The sequence below is a fragment of the Neolamprologus brichardi genome, chromosome 20, assembly GCF_056152115.1.
Source record: "Neolamprologus brichardi isolate AB-2024 chromosome 20, ASM5615211v1, whole genome shotgun sequence".
NCBI classification, from domain to species: domain Eukaryota; kingdom Metazoa; phylum Chordata; class Actinopteri; order Cichliformes; family Cichlidae; genus Neolamprologus; species Neolamprologus brichardi.
Genome location: NC_142123.1, coordinates 3,955,509 through 3,977,981, shown reverse-complemented (window position 1 = coordinate 3,977,981; position 22,473 = coordinate 3,955,509). Strand labels below are relative to the sequence as shown.

Here is a 22,473-nt window from a genome sequence, read left to right as displayed (position 1 = left end):
GTGGAAACTGCAGTGGTGTATTGAGCGTCGCAGGAATAGCTACAAGCAGGCAGTGCTGAGCAATTAATCAATGAAACAAACTGGTGCTGTACGGATTCAGAATTATCCATCCTTTGCACAGCCTCTGCAGCACAACTCCACAGGCTGTAGGCAACTCTCAACTCAGCATGATATAAAAATCCTGCTGAATATGAGCTTACGTACTCTAAATTCCCACTTAATGTTTTACAGTGTCGCTCTTCATAGCAAATTTGAATAAATGTTACATTAATCTACATTAACATGCAGATGTTAAGTAACAACAGTAAATTAGTGAAAGAATAGACTATAAAATGCTTCATCATCGAACATCTGTGCTTTCTTTATATGACAGCATTCTCCATGGAGGTTAGAAAATTGACATGAGGCAGCTGTTCACTGTTTATGTGTCCTCCTCTTGTGATCCAAGACATATCCCGCAGTGTCTCCTGCTTGCATACTGACAACTTGTGAGTTTGTTTGTGTGTTTTAGCCTCAGCAGGTCGATTCAGCTCTGCAGCTGTCCTTGTTCAAACTCAGCACATTGCTATTTAAATTAGGCTTCACCAAGTAGCACCTTACGCCAAGTTCATGTGGTACACTGGTTTTGACCAGTTCTGTTAGTAGTACTACCAGGTACAGACATTTGTGAATGCCTCTGAGAATTAACAGATCATGAGGGAGGGAGGGGCATGTTGGTTTTCTCAGTTTCTATGAAACTGCTGCCTTCTCGTCTCGTCTCTTCTTCTGCACACACTTCTGCCTCAGAGCTCCTCTGCAAAGTATCAGCTACTTCAGGACTGGGCTCCAAAATTTAAAAAAACAAAACAAAACAACAACAACAACAAAAAAAAACTGGGAGCCCCACTTGTCAACACGCCAACAACTTTACTCCATTAGCTGTTGCTTAGCGACTCCGGTTTGTTCCAGTGCTGGTGACTGAGGGTTGACGAAAAGACTGACCCGGACGATAGCGGCCTTTCTAACCGAGCCAAGTTAATGGGCCTCAATGACAAGCACTGGGTCAGAGAAAGAGGGACAGCGGGACATTGGGATTGTGGCTTTGTGGTGTGAGCAGCACCCCGTCTCTTTAACTTTGTCTCGCTTTCTCCACCATTACAGCACATGAGCAGAGAAAGTGACAGAAAAAACGTGGCTGACAAAAAAGAACCTGTCTTGCTGCTTTCTGGAAGCTCTTCTGAGTAAACCCACAGACTATTATACTTAAAGCTTTACAGCTTTAAGAAACAACAGACAGTTAATCTTCATATATTCTGTAATTGTATGAATCTGGCTCCAGTTCAAATGCTGCTGTTCCATACAAATACTGCCTCGGTCTGTGCCACATCATATCGTCCACAATGATCCCCATATAAATTACGACAAGATTTAAAAGTTATATGAGGAGAACAATACTATAGTAACGCCACGTTACTATAGTAACTGGCCATCGGCCCGGTGATTTTTCATTTTTATGGGCCGATGATTTTTTTTTTTATAACAGTATAAACAATGAAAGGTGGTGGATTGGCCAGATGCTGGCAGATGTGTAAAAATAACTCAGGTGTTTGGTGGTGGCTATGGCGGAGCTGTCACAAGAGGCCAGGTGGATGAGGGAGGGGGGAGGCAGGAGGAGCAGAGATCCGAGGCGGCCGCCGGTCCGAGCGTCAGGTGAACTGAACTTCAGGTAAGAAGTTATGACCTGCAGTCTATCTGGGTCAGATATAAACCAAGTTTAGGTGGAGTTTATTTTTGTTGTGCTGAGTTTTTACCGTCAGTTACAATAACTTGTACTGCGTACTAGCTAGCATGACGGAGTTTCTACAGCTGGGTGGGTGCTATGATGCTACTGATAGTGAACTTTATTTTATTCATAAGGTTAGTAGAGTTTCCAACCGTCCTGTAAAAAGACAGAATCGTCCTGTATTCAGAGAAATTATTAAGTGTTTCGTATTGAGGTGAAAAGGAACAGTTTGTCCCGGTTTCAGCTAGGATGGAAAAAGACACAAAGCTGGAGTTTTTCTCTGTCTTTACGCTGCAGCTGTCTCTTCTTCTCTCATTCAAGCGTGAAACTGATCAATGATCAGCTGATCGGCTTTTCTCTCTTGCTCGTTTATCGCCCACTTTGGGCCAGAAAGAGGAAACCAGCGGATGTCGCGCTAAACAACAGCAGCACGTTTAAGCTTGATCAGCTGTTGTTAGAATTTATTTAATATTAATTTCTAGTATCAGCTGATGTTTGCTGGAGCCACAGCTGTAAAAGCTGCTGGTCATTATGTCGGTTTGGTTATCTGGGGAGAGGGAAACATTAAGATGAAACCAGGAGATGTCCTTACTGAATCATCAGAGCTGAACAGGTGATGGAGAAACAGGTTTACCTTTTAGGTGACATGAATGAGCTGAAGGGAAGTTATGAACTGTTTCTGAGAGACACATTGAGACAAGCCCGGGCATATCTGAGAGCAAGAACGGCTCAGCACAGTCAACTGTAAGGTATGCAAGAAAATTGTTCTTGCTAAATGTGGAAACAACAAACTTGTTTCACCACTTGAGACAAAAAAGCAGGCTACGAAGTATGAGATGCTAGCAGCTGATTATGTGCTACTCACGTCTAAGCAAATGACTCCATACTATAGATACCAATGCTAGTATTGGTACTGAACTGATACCAGAAAGATAGGATCAATACTTTGCTTCTGTCCTCTAAGTTGAGTATGCAAATAACAGTGTTAATTCTTTTTAAATTAAAACTTAGAACTCAAGTATGCACTATGACAAATGTCTGGACCTTTTTGCTCTTTCATACCAATGCTGACTAGAATTGTGCCACATCATTTAATCCACAATGATCACGTTATCAATTTTGATATGAATTAAAAGATATATAGAGTGTCTCAGGCTCCAGTGATGATTTAGTACCTAAAAAGGAGCTACTGCAATAACCCCCAACAAAACATAGTACTCTGCAAAATGTGCAAGAAAATTGTTCCCACTAAAAAAACAAATTAGTTTCACGAAAAGTAGGAGAGGCTAGCAGCTAATTGTGCTAATACGTGACTTTGATGTAAACAAATGACTCTGCTGAGTGTAAGAGGTGGGCAGATTAATCCAGATATTGACAGTATTGCTACCAGTAATAGTACTGCTAACAAACGGTAGATGGAAATTACAGATGTGGTTATATGGTGGAAGAGCAGGGCTTTAAGCAGATTGTGAAAAAGTTTGAGCCAAGATAAAAAACTTTTAGATAGAAAATGTTCTGTGATAATATTATGCAGCTCCTTATGAGTCACAAAGCTACATCACATTAGTTATTGTTAAACTATGTGCTCAGCAATTATTATTTATACTTTTACTTAAAATATCCAGGAAAAACACAACACTGGTATTTCATTAAAGCTGAGTGGCTGTTATTGCGCTATATGCTGCTGTTGCATTATTGTTATAGTATAGTCACACCTCGAATTAGGTTATCCGTGACAGCAGCTCACTGATTAAGGATGGAAAATTTACATTTAATGTGATTGCCTGCAAGCTGCAAGCATCACATTTTCTAGATGTCCTGTGATTTAATTCTGAGATCCTTTCTCCCACCCCTAATGCTGACACAGATTGGCTACAGGCAGTTTTAAAACAAAAAAGATGGGCTTTTTTCTGAAAGCTCAAAATGCAGGATTTTGACACTAATAAAAAAAACTGTACACAAAAAGTTTTGCTTTAATTCAAACAAATAGATGCACTTTTGCTGTGTTATCACATAAGAGCTGTGATATAAAAGAAGTTTGATTTATTGATACCCCCTTTCCTCTCAAACCCCTTATCACTACTACACTAATCAATAATAGATGTACCTATGTGTCATTATTTATAGCTAAAGTATACCTTTCATTAATATTAATACAGTCTTTATTGGGTAACAGTTATTGATGATCAGTTATACAGATTATAAAACAAAGTGGTTAAAAACAACCACACATGGAGCTTTTCAGTTATTCATAAATCTACAGAATTACATGCATGGTGTGCATAATGTTAATGCTGTTCTCTGTTCATATGGAGTGGCCTCATCAGTGGCACACTGCTGAACCCACCCACCCTGGCCAGTAGACCAAAGTTCAGCTTTTATGTAAGAACATCCATTACATAAGACTGCAGAGTCTGAGCAGCTCACAAATAATTAATGGCTAGAGGTTGACTGAACACTTTTTTGCATCACTCCTCAGACTCAGTCTGAAAAAACAAAACAAAACTGGAACTTCATCTTTATACTTCAAGGTCACTACTAAAGGTTATTTTTTATAAGATATAGCTGTTTAATTCTAAATTTGTCACATCTGTGAAAATACTTTGACTCTTATTGTCATAAACTTAAGGATGTCTGAGCACTCTAGTACTGCAGAATCAAGCCAAAAATTCCCTTCTACTTTAATCTACATACAGAAATTCTGCATATGAACATTCACAACCTGTAAGCAAATAGCAACATTTTTGGAAACCAAAGCTTTCTTGGTTCTTTTTATAGTCAGAGTACTACAGAGCAGCTGAGCTGGCACTGGTCACATGTACGTTAAAATCCATGTGGATAACAACAGAAGGGAAACCTTCCCCCGAAAAGCCACCTCAAAACTATCAGCAATTTTATTTGTTTTGTTTTAAATGCTTTTGAAACATGGCCAGCGTAGCCTAGATATTGTAACCACACTCTGGAACGCCCTGAAATACTGCCAGTTGTTTCCAGAAGACAACCAGACAATAAGATTCCACATTGATCCAGCTTAAACGAGTTAGATGTCATGCACCAGTGCAACAGTGTTGCAAATTAAGTGACGCTTGCAAATGTTTCTCTCATTGGCACAAAAAAAAAGTTACACATAAATCTTTATCATTAAGTTGGAAACAAGCTTGATATTGATGACTCTTCTTTAAAAAGGGGGCCACTGGCTGTAGATTACAGATGTGATCTTGTAATCTGCAAGTGACTGTCTGCTTTTATATCTTTAATTCAACAGTGATGTTAAAAAAGGCTTGGACCCCAGAAACCCTATAATATTTGTAGCTTTTGATAAACTTTATAGATGACTTTAGATGGCTTGTATTTATTTAAATTGTGTTTTCATAATAATTTAATTTAATTATATATTAATTTTATATTATATACTATTGCTAAAATATTTTTAAAAATGTATTTTCAAATAAATGTTTTTGAAACTTATCAAATCTTTGTAATTGTTCTTGACTACATCACAGAAACATGTAAGGAAGCAAAAAAGAAGAAGCAGAAAAGTGTATAAAAACAAAATTTGTCCCACTGCACAAACTTCTCACCACGACTGCAGACCACATGAAGGCCATAAGCTGTATTGCTCTAGCTAATTATTTACAGCACAGACGGAAAAAAAAGTTCTATTTTCCAAAATATCACACTACTCATTAAACGCTGATTTCAGTAACACAGAGAATCTATTAGCCAACATAAACCTTACCTGCGACAGAGATGATAAAGGAAGCATCCATGGCATCAATGTCCAGGGTTCTGGCTCGGGCAGACAGGTGGAAATAGGGAATAAAGTAGGCAAGCTGACTGAAGACCAAAGACCAAGTGTATATGCAAAAGAAAGGGTCCTTCAGCAAAGAGAAATCCAGTACTTTGGCTTTTGTGACAGTCACCTCACTTGGCGAGCTTGCATGTGAGGAAAATCCAACAATCGTGGACCCATTCATACTGCCATTGAGCTCCGCTGAGCAATCTGGAGTTGTGGGTTTACACTGACCCAGGTCATGATGGGGCTCATGGCCATTTACTCCATTCAGGACCAGTCTAGTCAGTTCAGGGTTCACTGACTGGTCCTGGAGTCCCTGAGTACATTGCCCCCCCACGTTCACGGTGTCCCTATGAGAGGGAGGAGGGGATTGAAGACAGTCTGATTTGGAGACGCCATTGGAAACGTGAGTGGACCCATTCAAACAGTTCTTGGAGTACTCCTTCTCCGAGGAGCTCTTGAGAGAAACAGCAGGACTCTTTTGGATGTCAGAGGAGGTAGGGTTTGAAACAGGTGGCTTTACATTGATGGGTCGCAGCAGCATGCCAGAGGCCACCAGATTCAGCATGAGACCACTGAGAATCAACATGGCTCCTAAACATGACAGTGAGAGTTTAGGATCTAAAATATCACTTTTAGATCACTCCATGGCCTGTATTTCTACACTTAGGCACAAAATTTCTCCTTCTTACCTTGCCAAGCATACCGGTCCAGAAGGAGCTGAGTGAAGGGAGCGAGAGCAAAGGTCAAACCCATACCAGAGCGTCCAATAGCATATGCCGTTGCTAACCTTTTTCTGAAGTACAGTGCTGTGACCACTGAGAAGGACTGATACAGTAGTGCAAACCCCATTCCTGAGAGGAGCAAACAAGGTTATTATCCGACGTTGCGTCAGTCACAGGGACACACAGGTTGGTTTTCCGAATTAATAACACGACACAGAAGTCGTCTGGTTACTAGAGTTCGTGTGGAAACAGCAACATTAAGGTACTTTACTGTTTAGCAATTAGTTAAACTCACCAACTATCACGCCCATGCTGATGTAGAGGAATACCACGCTGTTGGCGAATATACTCAACAGGAAGCCTCCGCTAACCAGCACTGCACCGGTGATCGAGGTCACTCTGGCTCCCACCTTGGCACATGCCACAGAGGCGAGGGGCGCTACAGAAGTGAGAGGAGGAGAAACACAACGGCAAAAAGCTAAATGCAGGCATACAGACCAGAAAAGGCTATTAAATACATTTTGTGAAGGAGAGACAGTAAGTCACAAGAAAATAAAACTGTGGAAAATGATTTAAAGAGGTGACGCAATAGAAGGAAAATATTTTTTTTCAGTTCGAACCTCCAGACAGACGCAGACTTGACATGATGGAACCGATCCAGCTGATACTTTCTGCTGAGCCACCAAACTCATCTTGGAACGCCACAAAGAAGATCCCAAAGCTCTTTAGGGTGCCCATAACGAGGACATTTACCTGCACAGACACAAATGAGAATATACAGATAATGACAGATATATTTTCTCTGAGAGAAACTTTCCAGTTGATTATATATAAATAAATGGTTCAGTGGGGAAAAAAGGAGATTATACAGAACAGAGGTACACATACCAGGAAGCAATGTAGCACGACCATCCAGCCCCAGCCTCCATCTGGAGGGTCCTCATACTGGATCTCTTTCTCTTTGTCCTTCTTCGAGGTCATGGCATCCTTCCTGAACAGGTTCATTATGGCCCTGGTTTCACTTGGAGAAGAAAGATAAAATCAATCACCTCAAAGCTGCAGAAAAAGGATATCATATCAAAAGTTATTTTCAGCATAAGACCAAGAAGCCTTTCAGAGTTTTTTCAAGTAAAGACAAACAAACAATAGAACAACAATGTTCTAATTAAAACCGTGACTTTCTGCTTTTTGATTTAACTTTACAGAAACCCACAAGCCAAAACGTTAAATCATTTTGAATCAATAAAAGTAAAGTCTGATATTATATATGATACTGACTAAAACATCCATCCATTTCCTTCTGCTTATCCAATTCAGCGTATTGGGAGGGATGGAGCCCATCCCAGGTACCACAGGGTGAGAGGCGTGGTACACCCAGGACAGGTCACCAGTCTGTCACAGGGCTAACATAGAGAGACAGACAACCATTCACACTCACATTCACACTTATGGGCAATTTCACATTTAGAATTACCATTTAACATAACCCCACTAACTGCATGTCTTTGGACTGTGGGAGGAAACAGGAGTACACAGAGAGAACCCACACAGACAGATATATATTCAAGAGTAATGCTCTATTACTTTTTCATTTCATTGAGCTGTGAAGTGGGGTGATCTCAGTACTACTAGACCTGGTAACATCTCTTTTGCACCCTATTCAGCTATTGGACTGGAGATAATGCTAACACTACTGAGATATTGTCTCTAGCAATGTGTAATGTGTAAGTGTTGATTATTGACTGTAGCATCTTCTAAGTCCCTGTTAGAACTAACACTGTATCCTGTGTGTACCCGGTAGATGATTTCTTGTCTTTGTTATGTAATAAAAAAATGTTTCGTTTGGTTGGGCAGCTAAAAGAGAAGTAGTTGTCTTAAACCTGCAGCAAAGTAAACCTACAGCTGCAAAGCAACATTTCAACAATTTTAAACTACACATTCTAAAGCAGGGGTCTCAAACTTGGCCCGGGGGCCACTTGTGGACCACATCACCGCTACTTGCGGACCGTATATTGACATGAAGAAAGATAATGCAATTTGGCTTTTTTGTTGGGGAGGATTTGTTTGTTGTTGAGTGCACTGTTAAAATAAGTTCTTTAAAAAGCAAAAAATGATTTAATATAAAGGCAAAATGAGCAGAGAGTACAAACATGTGAGGGATTGGCTAGGTTAGCTCAGTGAGAGAGTTATTTGTTAGAAAAAACATTTGTCACTAACAGTCATTTATTTTGTTAAATATGAACAAAATGATAGCAGAGGTGCTGCCACTTGTCTGGCCAATTTGTTTATTTGGTAGTTCAATAATAATAATATTCATTTAGTTAAGAGTGAGAAAAATATTTGCATTTATATTTGCAGTTTTGTCGTGTTATACAATATTTGAAATTAAAAAACAAACAAACACAACACTACATTTTCAGAAATATTTGTGGGTGTTTTCTTGTTTGCTTGGTTGGGGTTTTTTTTTTTTTTTTGGTACTACTTAGACACTAAAGTGGCCCTCCAATGAGATGTCAGTGCCAGCAGCGGCCACAGCTCATTTAAGTATAAAAAGTATACGCGACTTGCTCAAACTATCGTTTTTGGCTTGTAGTTTAAACAGAACTGACTTTTCTTCCCTGTTTGAATTCAAAGTGATGCACATGATAACCTGGTAATTAAGTAGAAATGTAAAACAGAAATGCAGCATTGATAAAAAAGTTTTTCATTTACTATTATCCCATGGTGATTCTGACCATTACCAGTCATGTGGAATAATGCTGTGTATCATGTTCTGCAACTGTCTCCTGCATGTAAAGACGCTGCTGCGTGTACAGTATGCACACGGCCTGTTGATGGTCTGCACTTTTCAACAGCAAATTTAGGAAGACAACTGTTAGCGAGCAATGGTTTTTATTAGAATCCAGTATAGGAGAACAAAAGCATTCCAAACAGATCTATGAATCCAAGAATACGCACAAGAGTTTGTGGGATTAGGACTTAATTTAAAGCTAAATCTCTCCTCCAGAGTGTATCTTAAAATAAAATGAACTTATACTAGTAGTGATGTCCTCACTGGCCGATACCAGAAGAGGTGAAAGAGGATAATAATGGATTACTGAGTGGTTTAATAATGAAACAATTTTTAACGTATTGTGCTACACCCATTGGGCGTGTGTGTCTATGTGGTCTATGTGTAACTAAACAAGTTAAGACTTAAGCTGTAAGACTTTGGCTTATTTCAAATGAACCCATGCCTCTGTTGTTAACAGATTCAAAAATGACTTGCTCTTTTGTGAGCCAGCTTCACTGCAGTTTGACTCCCAACGGGCAACATGTGACCTTGAAATACTTCGGGCCCTTGTTGGAACACGTTTTCAAATACGCTGACTTGTATTAGCAAAGATATATTTGTATAATTACCCTTATTCGAAAATACAAGACAAAAAAATTCATCCATGGAGGCGAAAAAAGGCAGAAGTGATTTTAGGTGAAAAGGTAACAGCTAGATAGAGTTAAGTTTAAATAAACCAAATGAAAACTTTCTCACAATAAGGAATAATGACAAACTGAGTCAGCAGCTGAATGCAGGCTGTGCCCGGGTCAGTGATAAAACACAAGGGCAAACAGCAGCACAGATTAATGCATCTCAACAACAATGCAGACAGCAGTAAACAAACTCAGCTGTAAGTTTAGAAACTCGTTTAAAGTTAAGCATCTGTGTTGAGATCCAAGACACAGAAGGATGTGCATTTTAGCTTTCGTAGTGATGGTTTATCCTTAACATCCTGTTTTACCTGTAACTGTTGTTTTACTGTGACAGCTTCCTCTCCAAACTGCGCTCTGGACACTCCTTGACTGATAAACTTCATATCTTTACAGTTGCCATCTCCACCCATAGATCCAACCATAGCTTTGACAGTCACACATGTTATTTAGCAACCAAACAATAAAAGCGCTTAGGTACCCCCAAAATGTTTCTTCTGTTTTTCTTCTGCCACGGAATAATATGGCAGCAGCTGGAGCTGACTGGGGCCAGTCCCTTGATTGCTTTTACAAAGTTTCATGTCTGGGCCTTGGGCACTCTAGCACCACTAATGGACTGAAGTTGGATTTGCGCCTAACTTCTGAACGATATGCCCAATTTTCAAACAAGAGTTGCGGTGATCTCTTGGATCAGCCTGGATTCAAAGCAATCCATGATGCCATTCAACATGTTTTACATGTTTGTTCAAAAGCTCCTTTATTTTTTGCAGTCCTTACCATAATCGGCAAAGCTATCCTTTACACGAAGACCTTTTAGACCTTGCCGAATGTATCATATGGCGTGTTCATTTTTAAAAGCTTTGAATCATCACAGCCAATGGAAACGTGCAGCGAGGTGCCAAACAACTACCTCATAAGTTGGCAAAGACATGCATTTAGGATCTTACTGAAGGGTTAAATCACAATTTACCTCATCTTCAGACACGCCTTATGAAAGTTATCATAATAACTGTGTGTTACAATAAATCAATATTCATTCGTTAACATAACTGTTATTATATCTCAGCAACCGTTGCAAGTTTTACACTATAAAGCCCCCTGTCCATTGTGATTTTAGCAGAATACATGACCGTAAATGATCCCAATAAAATACTAACGCGTCCCTGCTCAGTGTTTGACAGTCAGTTACATAAGATTGCCTCGTATTTGTGACCAGCCAATCGGTTCTGCAGTATCTGCAGAATAAAGGATTGTGACTTTAAATATTAATCGTAAGTTCTGCAGAAAGAGACAATGTGTGTATAAGAAGACGGTACTTCAAGAAACGAGCAGAGCTGTAAAAAAGAAATCTGCAAAAAAAAAACAACAACCACGGGGCACTCCAAGTTTACCAAAGTATTAGCTGTAACTGCCTATCCTGTGCCGGTACTGGACAGTCTAACACAGGGCAGAACTGTCTTTCACATAGCTCTGAAAAAGAGGACGTGAAAGCAGGATTCCAGTGTGCAATGTAAAGACAATATTTGAACAGAGCTATCCTAAAGTCTAAACAATGCAACTCTAAAGTGATTCCATCCTGACCACATATGGTTTTTGGCTCAGGCTAACAAGGCAGCTGCACCGGCTGGACAGAAGCCAAAGTCATTGCTCCTCAACACTGCCACTGTTGCCTGATGCATCCCATACATTCTTAATGAGCATTTCTCACACTGCAGTAAAGAGCTGATGTTGAGTGGTGACTTCAGACAGATAGGGCACAGCACATGCAGCTGACTCGCCAATAACCTTACTTTTTTTTTTTTTAAAGCTGTTCAGATGATTCGTTTGCTAGTGAGTAACCAAGTTACTGATGTTTCTATGATAACTACAATATGATGAATTCTAATATGAATTATATTGTATTGACACAGATGTTCCATCAACTTTTGTCATGTAGCAGGTAATCCTAAATTACATAAGAACATACTTAACATACTTCATACATACTTAAGAAAATGGATGGATGGATGTAGCAGCTGAGTCAAAGGTGACCTAACACTCATATTTCAAGTTTCCAAGAAATCATCTACCAGGTACACACAGGATACAAGTGTTATTGTGGGAGTCAAGTATCCACCAAGCTTCTTTGTGATCTTCTTCTTTAACCAGGCCCCATTTCCAGCATCCTGTGACTGATATATCCGCTATCTCTGCTCGACACATGTCCAAACCATTTCAGCCTTGCTTCTCTAACTTTGTCTCCAAACTGAGCTGTCCCTCTGACATACTCATGTTTACCCTGTCCATTCTAGTCACTTCTGCAAAAAAATCTTGATATTCGCCTCCAGCCACTCTACCCTGCCTGTGCTCTCTTCTGAACTGTCTATTGTTTTGAATGGTTGAACCCAGGTATTTAAAGGTATCTACCCTCACTATCCCCACTCCTTGCAGTTTTCCTGTTACACCCTTCTCTCTCAGTCACACACAGCTGTTTTGCTTCTACTGACCTTCATTCCTCTTCTCTCCATTGCATACCTCCACCTCTCAACACTCTCTTCCACCTGTTCCCTACTCTCACTACAAAACACGATGTTGTGTCTGAACATCTTAGCCCATGTAGACTTCTGTCTGACCTCATCTGTAAACCTGTCCTTTAACACTGGATAAAACCTACAGCGCACACAAGTTTATATGGTAAAGAAGCATATGAGATTAATAATGTCATGAACAACTAATGAACAAAATCCATGTTTGACTTTTTTTAAAGTTAACAGTAGGTGAAGTTGTGTTTGGTGTTCACAGCTGTTTCCCGCTTGGTTTACTAAAAACCAACAGCTTCAAAGGGCCACCCAAACCCAGTTGAACCATATGAGCATCACAACAACTTTAAACCTTTGCTGCATTTAAACAAATGGCACAACAGCAGTAACTTCATTCATTATCTATAATTATCGGTTACTACTGACATAAAGGCAGTTATTCGAAACTGTTTGCTGTCAGAGAGCAGTCCTAACCACCTGTTTGTCCTAAGGCTTTTGTAGCCAGCATTGCTAACTCAGTCTGACTTAGAAATGTATAAAAAGCCAGGACCAAACTAGAGAGAGAGAGCACACAGAGCGGATTAAATGGGAATGAATTGGGCCAGTGTAGTGCAAGAAAAGTATTTCGCCCTATGTGCGGTTAACAAGTTGTCCTTAGAGAGTGCTTGAGCGCATGTTTGTGAATGTGCCGAGTTTCAGGGTTTGAGCGACAGGGGACTGGAGTCCAGCACTTTGTAGTGTGGTGTTCACACTGTGTTACCGCAGATCTTTCATGCAAACCTTCTCTTTGCAAGACTTCATATGTGCATCTGATCTAATACAGCATTTCAGTGAGGTTACTGTGTGTGTAATGTTCTCCAAAACCTGTTCCTTCATACTGCTATCAATGAAACTACTGCCCACAAAAACACTATGAGAACAAATATTTTGCAGCTCCACCCACTGAGTGCAAGACTTTACATGACATCCACACTGAGCAAACTTGTGCACTTTCCCGTGAAACACTTGCAATTATATTTTTTAAGTATGGCAAATCCAGTATTTATGACATCCATCTAACAATTCAGCACATCCGTATATACTGAATTACAGTCTCCCGCTTCCTAACTGGCAAATCACCATAAATATTTGCATGTAACCTCCACATTGCATAAATTGATCTTGTTTGTGAAACCTTTCACAGAGTAACAGGTATAGACCTGCTAGAGCAGGTCTATAGATTTCTATAGATGAGTCAAGTCCTAGAGCACCTTTTGTGGTCAAACCAGGCAGACACACCTAGTCTGGCTTTGTACTATTCAAAATAAACCCACTAATTATCACCCAGCTATCGTTGATGTGAGGCAATAACAAAGTTTTCTCAACATGCAAGCCTCTCCCTAACCTGAGAGCAAACTGGAGCTATAAAATCAAAATTCAAAGATCCAACATTAATGTTAAGTCACCGTGTCTTGAACACACTCAAGCACTCTGCTTTAGGTTTAGCTGGCTACAATTAGCCTAAACAGGGGTCTAAACCAGTGAGAGAATTCAAACTCTGAAGTATAGAATATTAAAAATATCCAAAGGCCTTTATGCAAATTATCCAACCATGACAGTACACCTATTAGACCAGTTTAGTGCTCACTAGAGAGACATTTTTTGTTCATTCTGAAGGGAGAGCTAATTGAATAAATAAAATAACGTGCTTTATTTCCTTTACTACCAGGATGAACTTCTGAGAAGAGCTATGAGGTTTTCAGGGATCTAATGGAAGAATGTGTCAACTTTAATTCACCTGATTCTAAAGACAAATGTTTTTGAGTACAGGGGAGACACTTAACGCCCTTTTGTGCTCAATTAACTCATTTCAACAGTTTCTTTTCTCCACTATGCAGTATCTATGGCAACCTGATCTGTGGGATAATATTTCTGGTTTATGAATTGGACTGAATTTTTTATACTGTGAACAGGACAATGGCAATCACTGGTGACTGGACTAACCTTATTTGAGATGAAAATGCAAAAAAGGCAATCGCATTCAAGAGTTTGCATTTCCAATTTGCAATCTAGACAGCACTTGATTTTGAGTATTGACATTTTTTTCTCTATTAATACCTTGGGCTACTCTGAGGTTTTGCTTAGAAATGACGGCAAAAATAAAAGGTATTTTAACTCTTCAGCATTCTAAGTTTCTCTTTATTTCTCCTTTTCCTTTACAGAAGCGGACTAGTGCAGCCTGCAGATCAGTTTGTCGAAACCTGCAGATAAACTCAGGCTAAGAAAAACAACCCAAACTAGAAAATAACTTATGAAGTTAAATATGACAAATTGCCAACTAAATATAACAAAAGACAAAAACAACTTCATTTCAGGGCGGCCCCTGAAGTACAGCCACTGTTTGACACCATTGTCTGACCCTTACAAGAAGCTAAACTCGTCTCTATGTATCCTCAAGTTCACTCCAGGAAATATTTCATAACTGTGTTTTATCTGTTATCCAAAAGAAAACTGTAAATAGGTAAAACAGTATTTAACAAAAAGCATATTAATGAACATAATCTCAGACTGTTTAAAATCAACACATCACCCAACACTTTCCCAAATGTGCCCCTCCTTTGTACTGCAGTTGGCACATTACTTCGGGATCTTGATTATAAAAGCAGCCTGGTTTGGCAGCTAATGGATCCAAACCCGAGGAAAGCCAAATACAGTTTGAAGGAGAGGTGAGAAACAGATTAATTAAGTACACATCTTAAAATGTGATATGTTTCATTATTTTAGAATCGTACATGCAGGTTTATTCTGCTCTGGTTGGAACTTCTTGCCCACAGAGGCTTGAGTTTTCTGCTTAAGGTAGAGTTTCCCAAAAATGTTGTGTCAAATTTTAAAAAATAACAAAAAAATGTGCTCCATTAACACACTTAAAAAAAATTATTAGTGTTAAAAATATCATTAGAATAACACCCACAAAATCTTTCACCTGGTTATTTGTGTCCCAATTGATGTAGCTCTGCACCCCACTTATGGGGCCCGGCTCATGGTTTTAGAACCACGTGCTAAGAGTAATATGAGACTTTAGCAGCTGGAGGGTTCGAATCAGGGGGTTCCTATAGCATAACAGTATGAATTTCTTCCAGCTTGAGCTGAAGTTCTGATGGCACCAAAAAAAACCAGGCACCGTGGTTTTCAAACTCCCAACTCATACAAGTTCTCGTCTTTTGGACTCGTGCACAGTAAACTCAAAGACTGTTTGTCTCTAGAAATTATGTCAGACTCCTCTTAATAGCATTTTCTGTGACCCCAATACTGCCCCCCCCCCCCCCAATACTGCCCCCCCCCCCCCCACACACACACACACACACACACACTAGTTCTAGAAACACATGGCACTAAAGAGATCAAGGAAACCTTTGCATTCAGAGGTTGCAGAAAAAGAATATTCAAAAAGCATCAACGTTATACAAAAAAAAAATAAAAAAATCAAAACTCCACTAATTATATATGCATAATAACTGAAATGGAGACAGAATATAATTATTATTCCATTATTGTTCCACCATCCTGCAGAGAAACAGTTCTCTTTTCACCTGCTGTGAATGACTATTTAATTCGAATTACATTTTAAGATGTTTAAATCGATTTCTTATTCAGATGAAAATCTTCCTTTAGTAGAGCTTACCTGTTATGTTTTGTAGGTAGAATCCCTGAAGGCACTGTAGGTGAAGAGAAATCTCAGAAGTCCTCGTTTCTGAGTGCCACCCTCAGAATGATTGAAGGGCACTTGGAACTACAGCTGCACCAAGATCAGCTTCATAACCTACAAATATAAGTGAAATAAAAACAGAAGAAATCATTGTGTTGAAGCATATGTTTTAGCACCTGTCAATGAGGCACCCTAGAATGAAGAAAGATAAATAAAACCACAGAGTCTGTAGGGAAATTCATTACATTAGAATCAGTGTTGGGGAGTAACGGAATACATGTACCGCCGTTACGTATTTAAAATACAAAATATGAGTAACTGTATTCCGTTACAGTTACCGTTTAAAAAGGTGGTATTTAGAATACAGTTACTTTGTTGAAATAAATGGATTACACAGCGGTACTTTCCTGTTTCATATTGTGGCGGGTCAGGACTGTTTGGGTTTCGTTTGACAGCTACGTTCCGTTGTTCCAGGTGGCAGCGTTACGGTTGCCATGGTTACAGGGTGACGTTCTCTCGCTGCGCGTTTCCTGGGTGAGAGAGCGCCATTTTGTTGTTGTGCTAAGCTAATAGGCAGAATGCTACAGGTATAGCTCTAAGACTCGACTGTACGCTGTGTTCGTGTTTTCCTCCGAAACAATAAGTTCAGTTGGAGCAGCCTTTCAACGCCTCTCTCTGTCTCTCGCTAGCAAAGTTGACCCAGACAACAAGTAAAGCTAGTTTTCGGCTACGAGCGACACGTAAGCCACCGTATTAGCCAGAGGTCCCTTTACTACGGTTCGGAGCCGCGGACCTTCAGTAACAGTAATAAATCACAGCAATAGTACATTCACGTAGTTGTAAACAGCATGATAATATATTAAGTAATCCAAAGTATTCAGAATACGTTACTCGAGGAGAGTAACGTAACGGAATACGTTACAGAATACATTTTGGGGCATGTAATCTGTAATGGAATACATTTTAAAAGTAACCTTCCCAACACTAATTAGAATACAAGCAAACTAGTTGCATTATTGTTCATCAGTCGTAAAGAAGACCCATCAAGATGTAGTCATAAATGTAGAACAACGTAAAATAAATAAATAAATGTGTCTATTTCACCCAGAGAAGTGTCTTACCTTTAACATCCCGAGCTACAAAAAAGTCTAAATCAAGTTATCCATGTGTTCCTGTGCTGTTGAAGTCTAAACTATGACTTTGAGAGAAGTGTAAACGCCTACAGAGGAGTTTGTGTTGAAAAAAACAAAACAGACAGCCTATCTTGTTTAACAGGTTTTTAAGAAAACTGTGAAACAGAGGTTACGTGGTCCTTTTAAAGTCATGCATGTCAGCATTTTGACAAAAACTATGACTGAAAGAGACATATAAAGCTCTTTAAGACTAGAGTTAACTAGGTGTAGTTATTCACTACAGGCTAAACAGCGAATAATAACTTTCTTACTTAAGTGGGCTGTGTCTAAAGACTTAGGGCTAATACAGGAAAATCAGCTTCACGGTGCAGCAATTGTACAAAAAGTGGGTCAAACAAAGATCACACTTCCAAAATAGTAACACACTTTACTCAGATATGGCAAAACATTCGATTGGGTAGGAGCCTGAAAAACAGGGTAGTTTGAGAACATACTCTATCACTGTAATATTTATAGTACCATGATTTGAAATTGGTGAAATGATCTCCCTGTGCTGCATTACTACTGTCAGATAGAGCCTGTAAAATGGGTTTCATTTGACCACAAGATCCAAAATAAACTGAATCTAAAAAGTACTCTAAAAAAATAAAGATTTTGATAAAAAAAAATCAAAGGATGTTTCTATTGAACTGGGTAGCACCGAGCTCCACATGTAGGCCATAATGAAAGAGGGATGGAGTATAAATGAAAAGCAGGTTAGCGCAGAATTCATGTTAAAAAGGGCAAATGTCTTAAAAGGAGGAGGTATGTTACTTATAACTACACATAAACTACCATTTATTAGTCAGTTAAAGGCACATCAAGTGTGAGAAAAACAACAGCTGACTTCTTTAATAGTGCCTTCATTTAAAACTTGCTGAACTGGAGCACTTTCCCCTCTTCTGTCAGAGACGAGAGGAATTGTTTTGATTATATATCAAAAAACTAAAAACCTGTTTCTCATAAAACTTAACCAAACTTTTCATTCTTGACCAAAGTTCTAAAGTTCCTTCACCAAACACACTTTTAAAACACATTTTTAACACTTTTATAATTTAAAGTTATGCGCTTAAATAATTATTGAATGGTTCTACAGTTTTAATGTTAATGCCATGCTTTTAAAAATATTTTAAATTGAGAGCCTACCGATTCAAATTCCCAGCCACGGCTGGCCTCAGCTGCTGTGTCAGGTGTCTCTGTGCACAAAGAAAGGCCCACGTGATCTCTCTGCCCCTCATTATAGTGGGTGCCTGCCTGACACCTCATCCCCTACCTGTGTGACTTTGCCTTCTTCCACCCTTAGCTGGGTAATTACCTTGCCCAAATGCCGTTAATTGTGGCCCCTAATAAACAGCGATACTTGATCAAAAAAGGTCAACCTGTATTTATTTTAGCATTGACTAATGAAATTGATCTTTTTTCATCATTTTTCCATTAGGTTTACCCAAAACCCATGAGGATGCAACCTATGTATGTATGACGTATGTTCAAACCTTCGGTTGTACAGTTCTCTAAGGGCCTGTTTACAGAAAACAGGGGCACAATCGAGATATCCGTTATCAGTGCTGACTGACAGCAGGGCTATTCAACTTCTATAGCAACAGGTAGGAAAATTACTGAGGGTCCATACAATAATGTATTCAGTATAACTTTAATAGCTATTTTACTAGGTGGCATCAAGTAGTCACGCGCATTCTCTTTCCTTTGTGGTATCATTTTAAGTGATTCTAGACAGCAGCCAATCCATATAAAAAAGTAGGACAGTCTTAATTATGATGCACAAAAAGCTATATGTAAAAGGAAAAAAAAAACAGGACAAGAATAATTTGCTGGCAGGCTACAAATGTAGCTGGTTGGATACTGTATAACTGTATACATCAGACTAACGTTAAGCTTACATTAATTCGGGGCCTGTTCATAATAAGAAAAACGCATCTAATTATATACATTAAGTCTTTAAACCAGGTGTATAAGTGTAAAATGCTCACAGTAAGACAACACAGTTATCAAAGTAATTATAAACTGGCATGTCTATGGCAGAATCACAACCTATTCCAAACAGTCACAAGTGGCTTGCAGCAGGTTCATACCCATATTTGTGCGAAGTCACTAAAACAGTATCCAGACTAGCAGGGCTGTTTGCACTATCACAACAATAGAAAAATAGATACTGCCATCTATTTTTCTATTGTTGTGATAGTGCAAACAGCCCTGCCCTCTTTGTAGTGTCACTAATACAGCATTACATGCTTTAGTAACATTGTAGACTAACCATACATACGAAAAAATGGGTAATTTAAAGTTGTTTCAGCCAATGAGAAAAGCCGGGCTGTCATTTCTTTGCTTGCAGCATTATGCAACCACCCCTGCATCCAATTTCATGAAACTGGAGGGGGGGGGAGTGAGGGGGTGGGGATAAAGGGGAGAGGGGACATGAGCAAATGAGAACCCAATGAATTTTGGGGCAGTTCTTTAGAGGTGGAGTGAATAGGGCATAGGTGGGTTTGGTTTGACGGAAGACGTGTCCCTCTAACTCGGCAGGGAACAGCATGCTCTCGTTGGGGATTGAAAACATTTTCATAATGGAAAGGGACGCTTTGTGCAGTGGGGCGCAGTGGACTTTTTAGCTTTACAGGCCAACACTGTAAAGCCAAAAGTCAAAAGTCCACTGCACCCTCACTGGAAATGTTGTTTGTAGCGAAGATAGAGTGCATTTGACCAATTCAACGTGAAAGATGCACTCATCAATACATTGCTTTTACACAGATGTTTGGCTTCTTCGCTTGCAACCTATTTGATAGAAAATAGGTAACAAGAACACATTGCTAACCTCAGTAACATCCTCTGAATGTGTCAGGACGGGCGTCCTATCCGACCAAGATTCTGTCCTCTTGCCACACAGAGGTGTGGCAAGAGCAGAAGTTTTGCTTTTAGTTGATAAGTAACATACCTGATTTCCTTTGACTACAATGACCTGGATGACTGAGAACCTTCACAGACATACCTGATTTGACTTTCCGTGTCCTGCACTTTAAGCTTCACAGTTTCACTTCTGTCATTAACAGGCTTATCCAACACGTACTGCATAGATTTGATTGTTCATTATTTGTGTTTCCTCAGGCTGGAAAAGATGCATTTTCCAGGCGGAGGTCACATAAAAAGTCAAGAATTATTTCAGGTTTTTTCAGGTATGGTTGAGGTATTTACTAGATTAATGATGTTATAGACTCAAGATTAAATGAATGGATGATTAAATTAGTGATCTTTTGCACAGCATAATGTCAAAACCTGCGATTAGTGAGCCTCGGCATCTGATCTTTCACTCCAATGATCCTAGCTACAGTCACCATCAGTAACTAAGAGAACACCGTTCTGTGAATGCAGACTTAGTAAATAACAATATTTAGTTATAGAAGACCTTAAAGTACTAGGTTAGTGCCAAGCTGGCTTTACAATCTTTGACAAATTGACAGGAAAACTACTGGGTGTGTCTTAGTCTTAATACAGTTAATGGGTGATTTTTTTCTCATGCAACTGTAAAGAAATTGCATGCTGTGTACTTCTGTGTGTTAGTCTTCTTGCCATCTACCGTGCTCTGTTAACATGTCAGAGAAAAGAAAAAAAAACAGTCATCCGGTCCAAAAGTGTTCTATAGCTGCATTAGTAAGAAAGACAACTCAAATTATTTAAAACTTTTAAACATGCTACATCAACCTTTAGCCTTGTTCCCTTTTAATTATCTCGCATTAAGTTTCTTCTTATGGATTTATCACCTCGTGTGCAGCTTGGGACCTGAGACTTGCTTGTTTATAATTCCACTTAAAAGTAAAAGGCATGCCCTTGCATGCAAAACCTGTGAAAATAAAAGATAGTGATGGACATAGTTGTGGTCACCTGTGGCACTTTTCATATGCACACAGGGCTTTGGAACCACACTGGAATCGCCCCAGGACCGGAGATGCAAAGTCCTATTCATAGTCTCCAGGTGATCAGCAGAGGAACAAGTCAACCATTTCAACATAACATGTTTTATTTGGAGTACTCCAGTCAACATAAAGTGTTAACAAAGCACAAGTATTAGTAATTAGGCCTGTTCACTGCCAGTGGCATACTTTTGTGTGGATTATGCATCGATAGCTGAACTTTTTTTTCTCCTGGGAGATTAAATGGGAGTTTACATCTCCTAGGAGATTACATAAACTACTACTTTGCTAAAACTCACAAAAAAGTTCATTTAATTATACTTCGTTTATTATTGCTTGGTGACAGTCTTTATGACTTTTGGTCCCATCAATCAAAATAACCCATATCTCCCAGCAGTCTTGCTTCTACATCAGGAATAGTGAGATTATGGCGCAAGCCTTTGATTTGCAGTCGTATTATCGTGGGGAAAAAGCAGGGTGGTCTTACCTTGTGTAGCTGCAAGCCAGTCCTTATCTTCACTTCGCAGGCCGGTTGCATTGCGCCCCTCACTTCAACTCAGCACCGCTGCGAAGTGAAGAGAAGGGTCGCTCAAACAGATGTGAAAATTCAGGCAGACATGGGATGGCACTGACACGAGATTATATCTCTTATCCACCAGACCAAAAAAAGAGGCCCGAACCTGGACTGACGCAATCTAGGTGAAACTCTCTTAACCCCAAAATAACTTTCATGGGTCAACGAGGATACCGGTCTGTTTTTGGACAGTTAGATTTCTGTCCGTGTCTGAGCTTTGTGTGTGGGAGAACATAGATGTTTACCAATAAAAGAAAAATCCGGTTAAAATTTAATCCGAACATTTCGTTTACTCGTCTGAGGAATAAGTAAGTTGAAACGTGTTTGCAGTTAAAGAAGAAGCTGCTCGTACCTTTGATTTCCCCCTGCCGTCGACTTGCTTCTGTCCCGCTTTGAACTAGTTTGTTTTGACGCGTAATTTGGGGTTTTCTCGCTCGGAGCTTCTGCGCCCATGAAAGACGTGCGCGTCACCATTGAGGGACTTCTCGGCACAGAGAGACTGCTGCGGGACGTTTTTCTCCGGGGATGATCGTGCCATAACTTTGCCTCTATGCGCGGGACCCTCTGAGTTGCATCTCACATCTCAGCCTCAGCATCGCTCTCTGCGCCGAGGAGCTGCAGAGGGCAAAGCCTTCGCGGAGGAGAACCACGTGACTGTAGCACCAGTGAGCCCCAATCTGAAAGCTCGGAGACTAGGAAGGAAAAAAAAATCCCCTCTGCGGTCAGAACCTTAGAGCGAGGCAGACTTTACTCACATTACACAGTCTAGTATGTGAATAGGAGACCATGTGCTATAGAAAGCAGGATAGGCGGGAACTATATCTAAAAATAGGCCATCTGCGAGCAATATTA

General features: G+C 39.7%; 1 protein-coding gene across 1 annotated transcript in view; it reads right to left on the bottom strand.

Moving 5' to 3' along the window:
* slc16a4 (solute carrier family 16 member 4) overlaps positions 1-22,284 on the bottom strand; it is a 31,379-nt gene extending 9,095 nt beyond the window's left edge. Inside the window, exons 1-8 of the mRNA XM_087833305.1 lie at positions 21,974-22,284; positions 21,535-21,612; positions 15,929-16,066; positions 7,172-7,304; positions 6,904-7,036; positions 6,579-6,722; positions 6,251-6,412; positions 5,502-6,152 (exon numbers count right to left, since the gene is read on the bottom strand). Of these exons, the coding sequence (XP_087689431.1) occupies positions 5,502-6,152; positions 6,251-6,412; positions 6,579-6,722; positions 6,904-7,036; positions 7,172-7,288 (1,207 nt within the window). The 5' untranslated portion in view covers positions 7,289-7,304; positions 15,929-16,066; positions 21,535-21,612; positions 21,974-22,284. The remainder of the gene's footprint in view (positions 1-5,501; positions 6,153-6,250; positions 6,413-6,578; positions 6,723-6,903; positions 7,037-7,171; positions 7,305-15,928; positions 16,067-21,534; positions 21,613-21,973) is intronic.
* Positions 22,285-22,473: the final 189 nt, after the last annotated feature.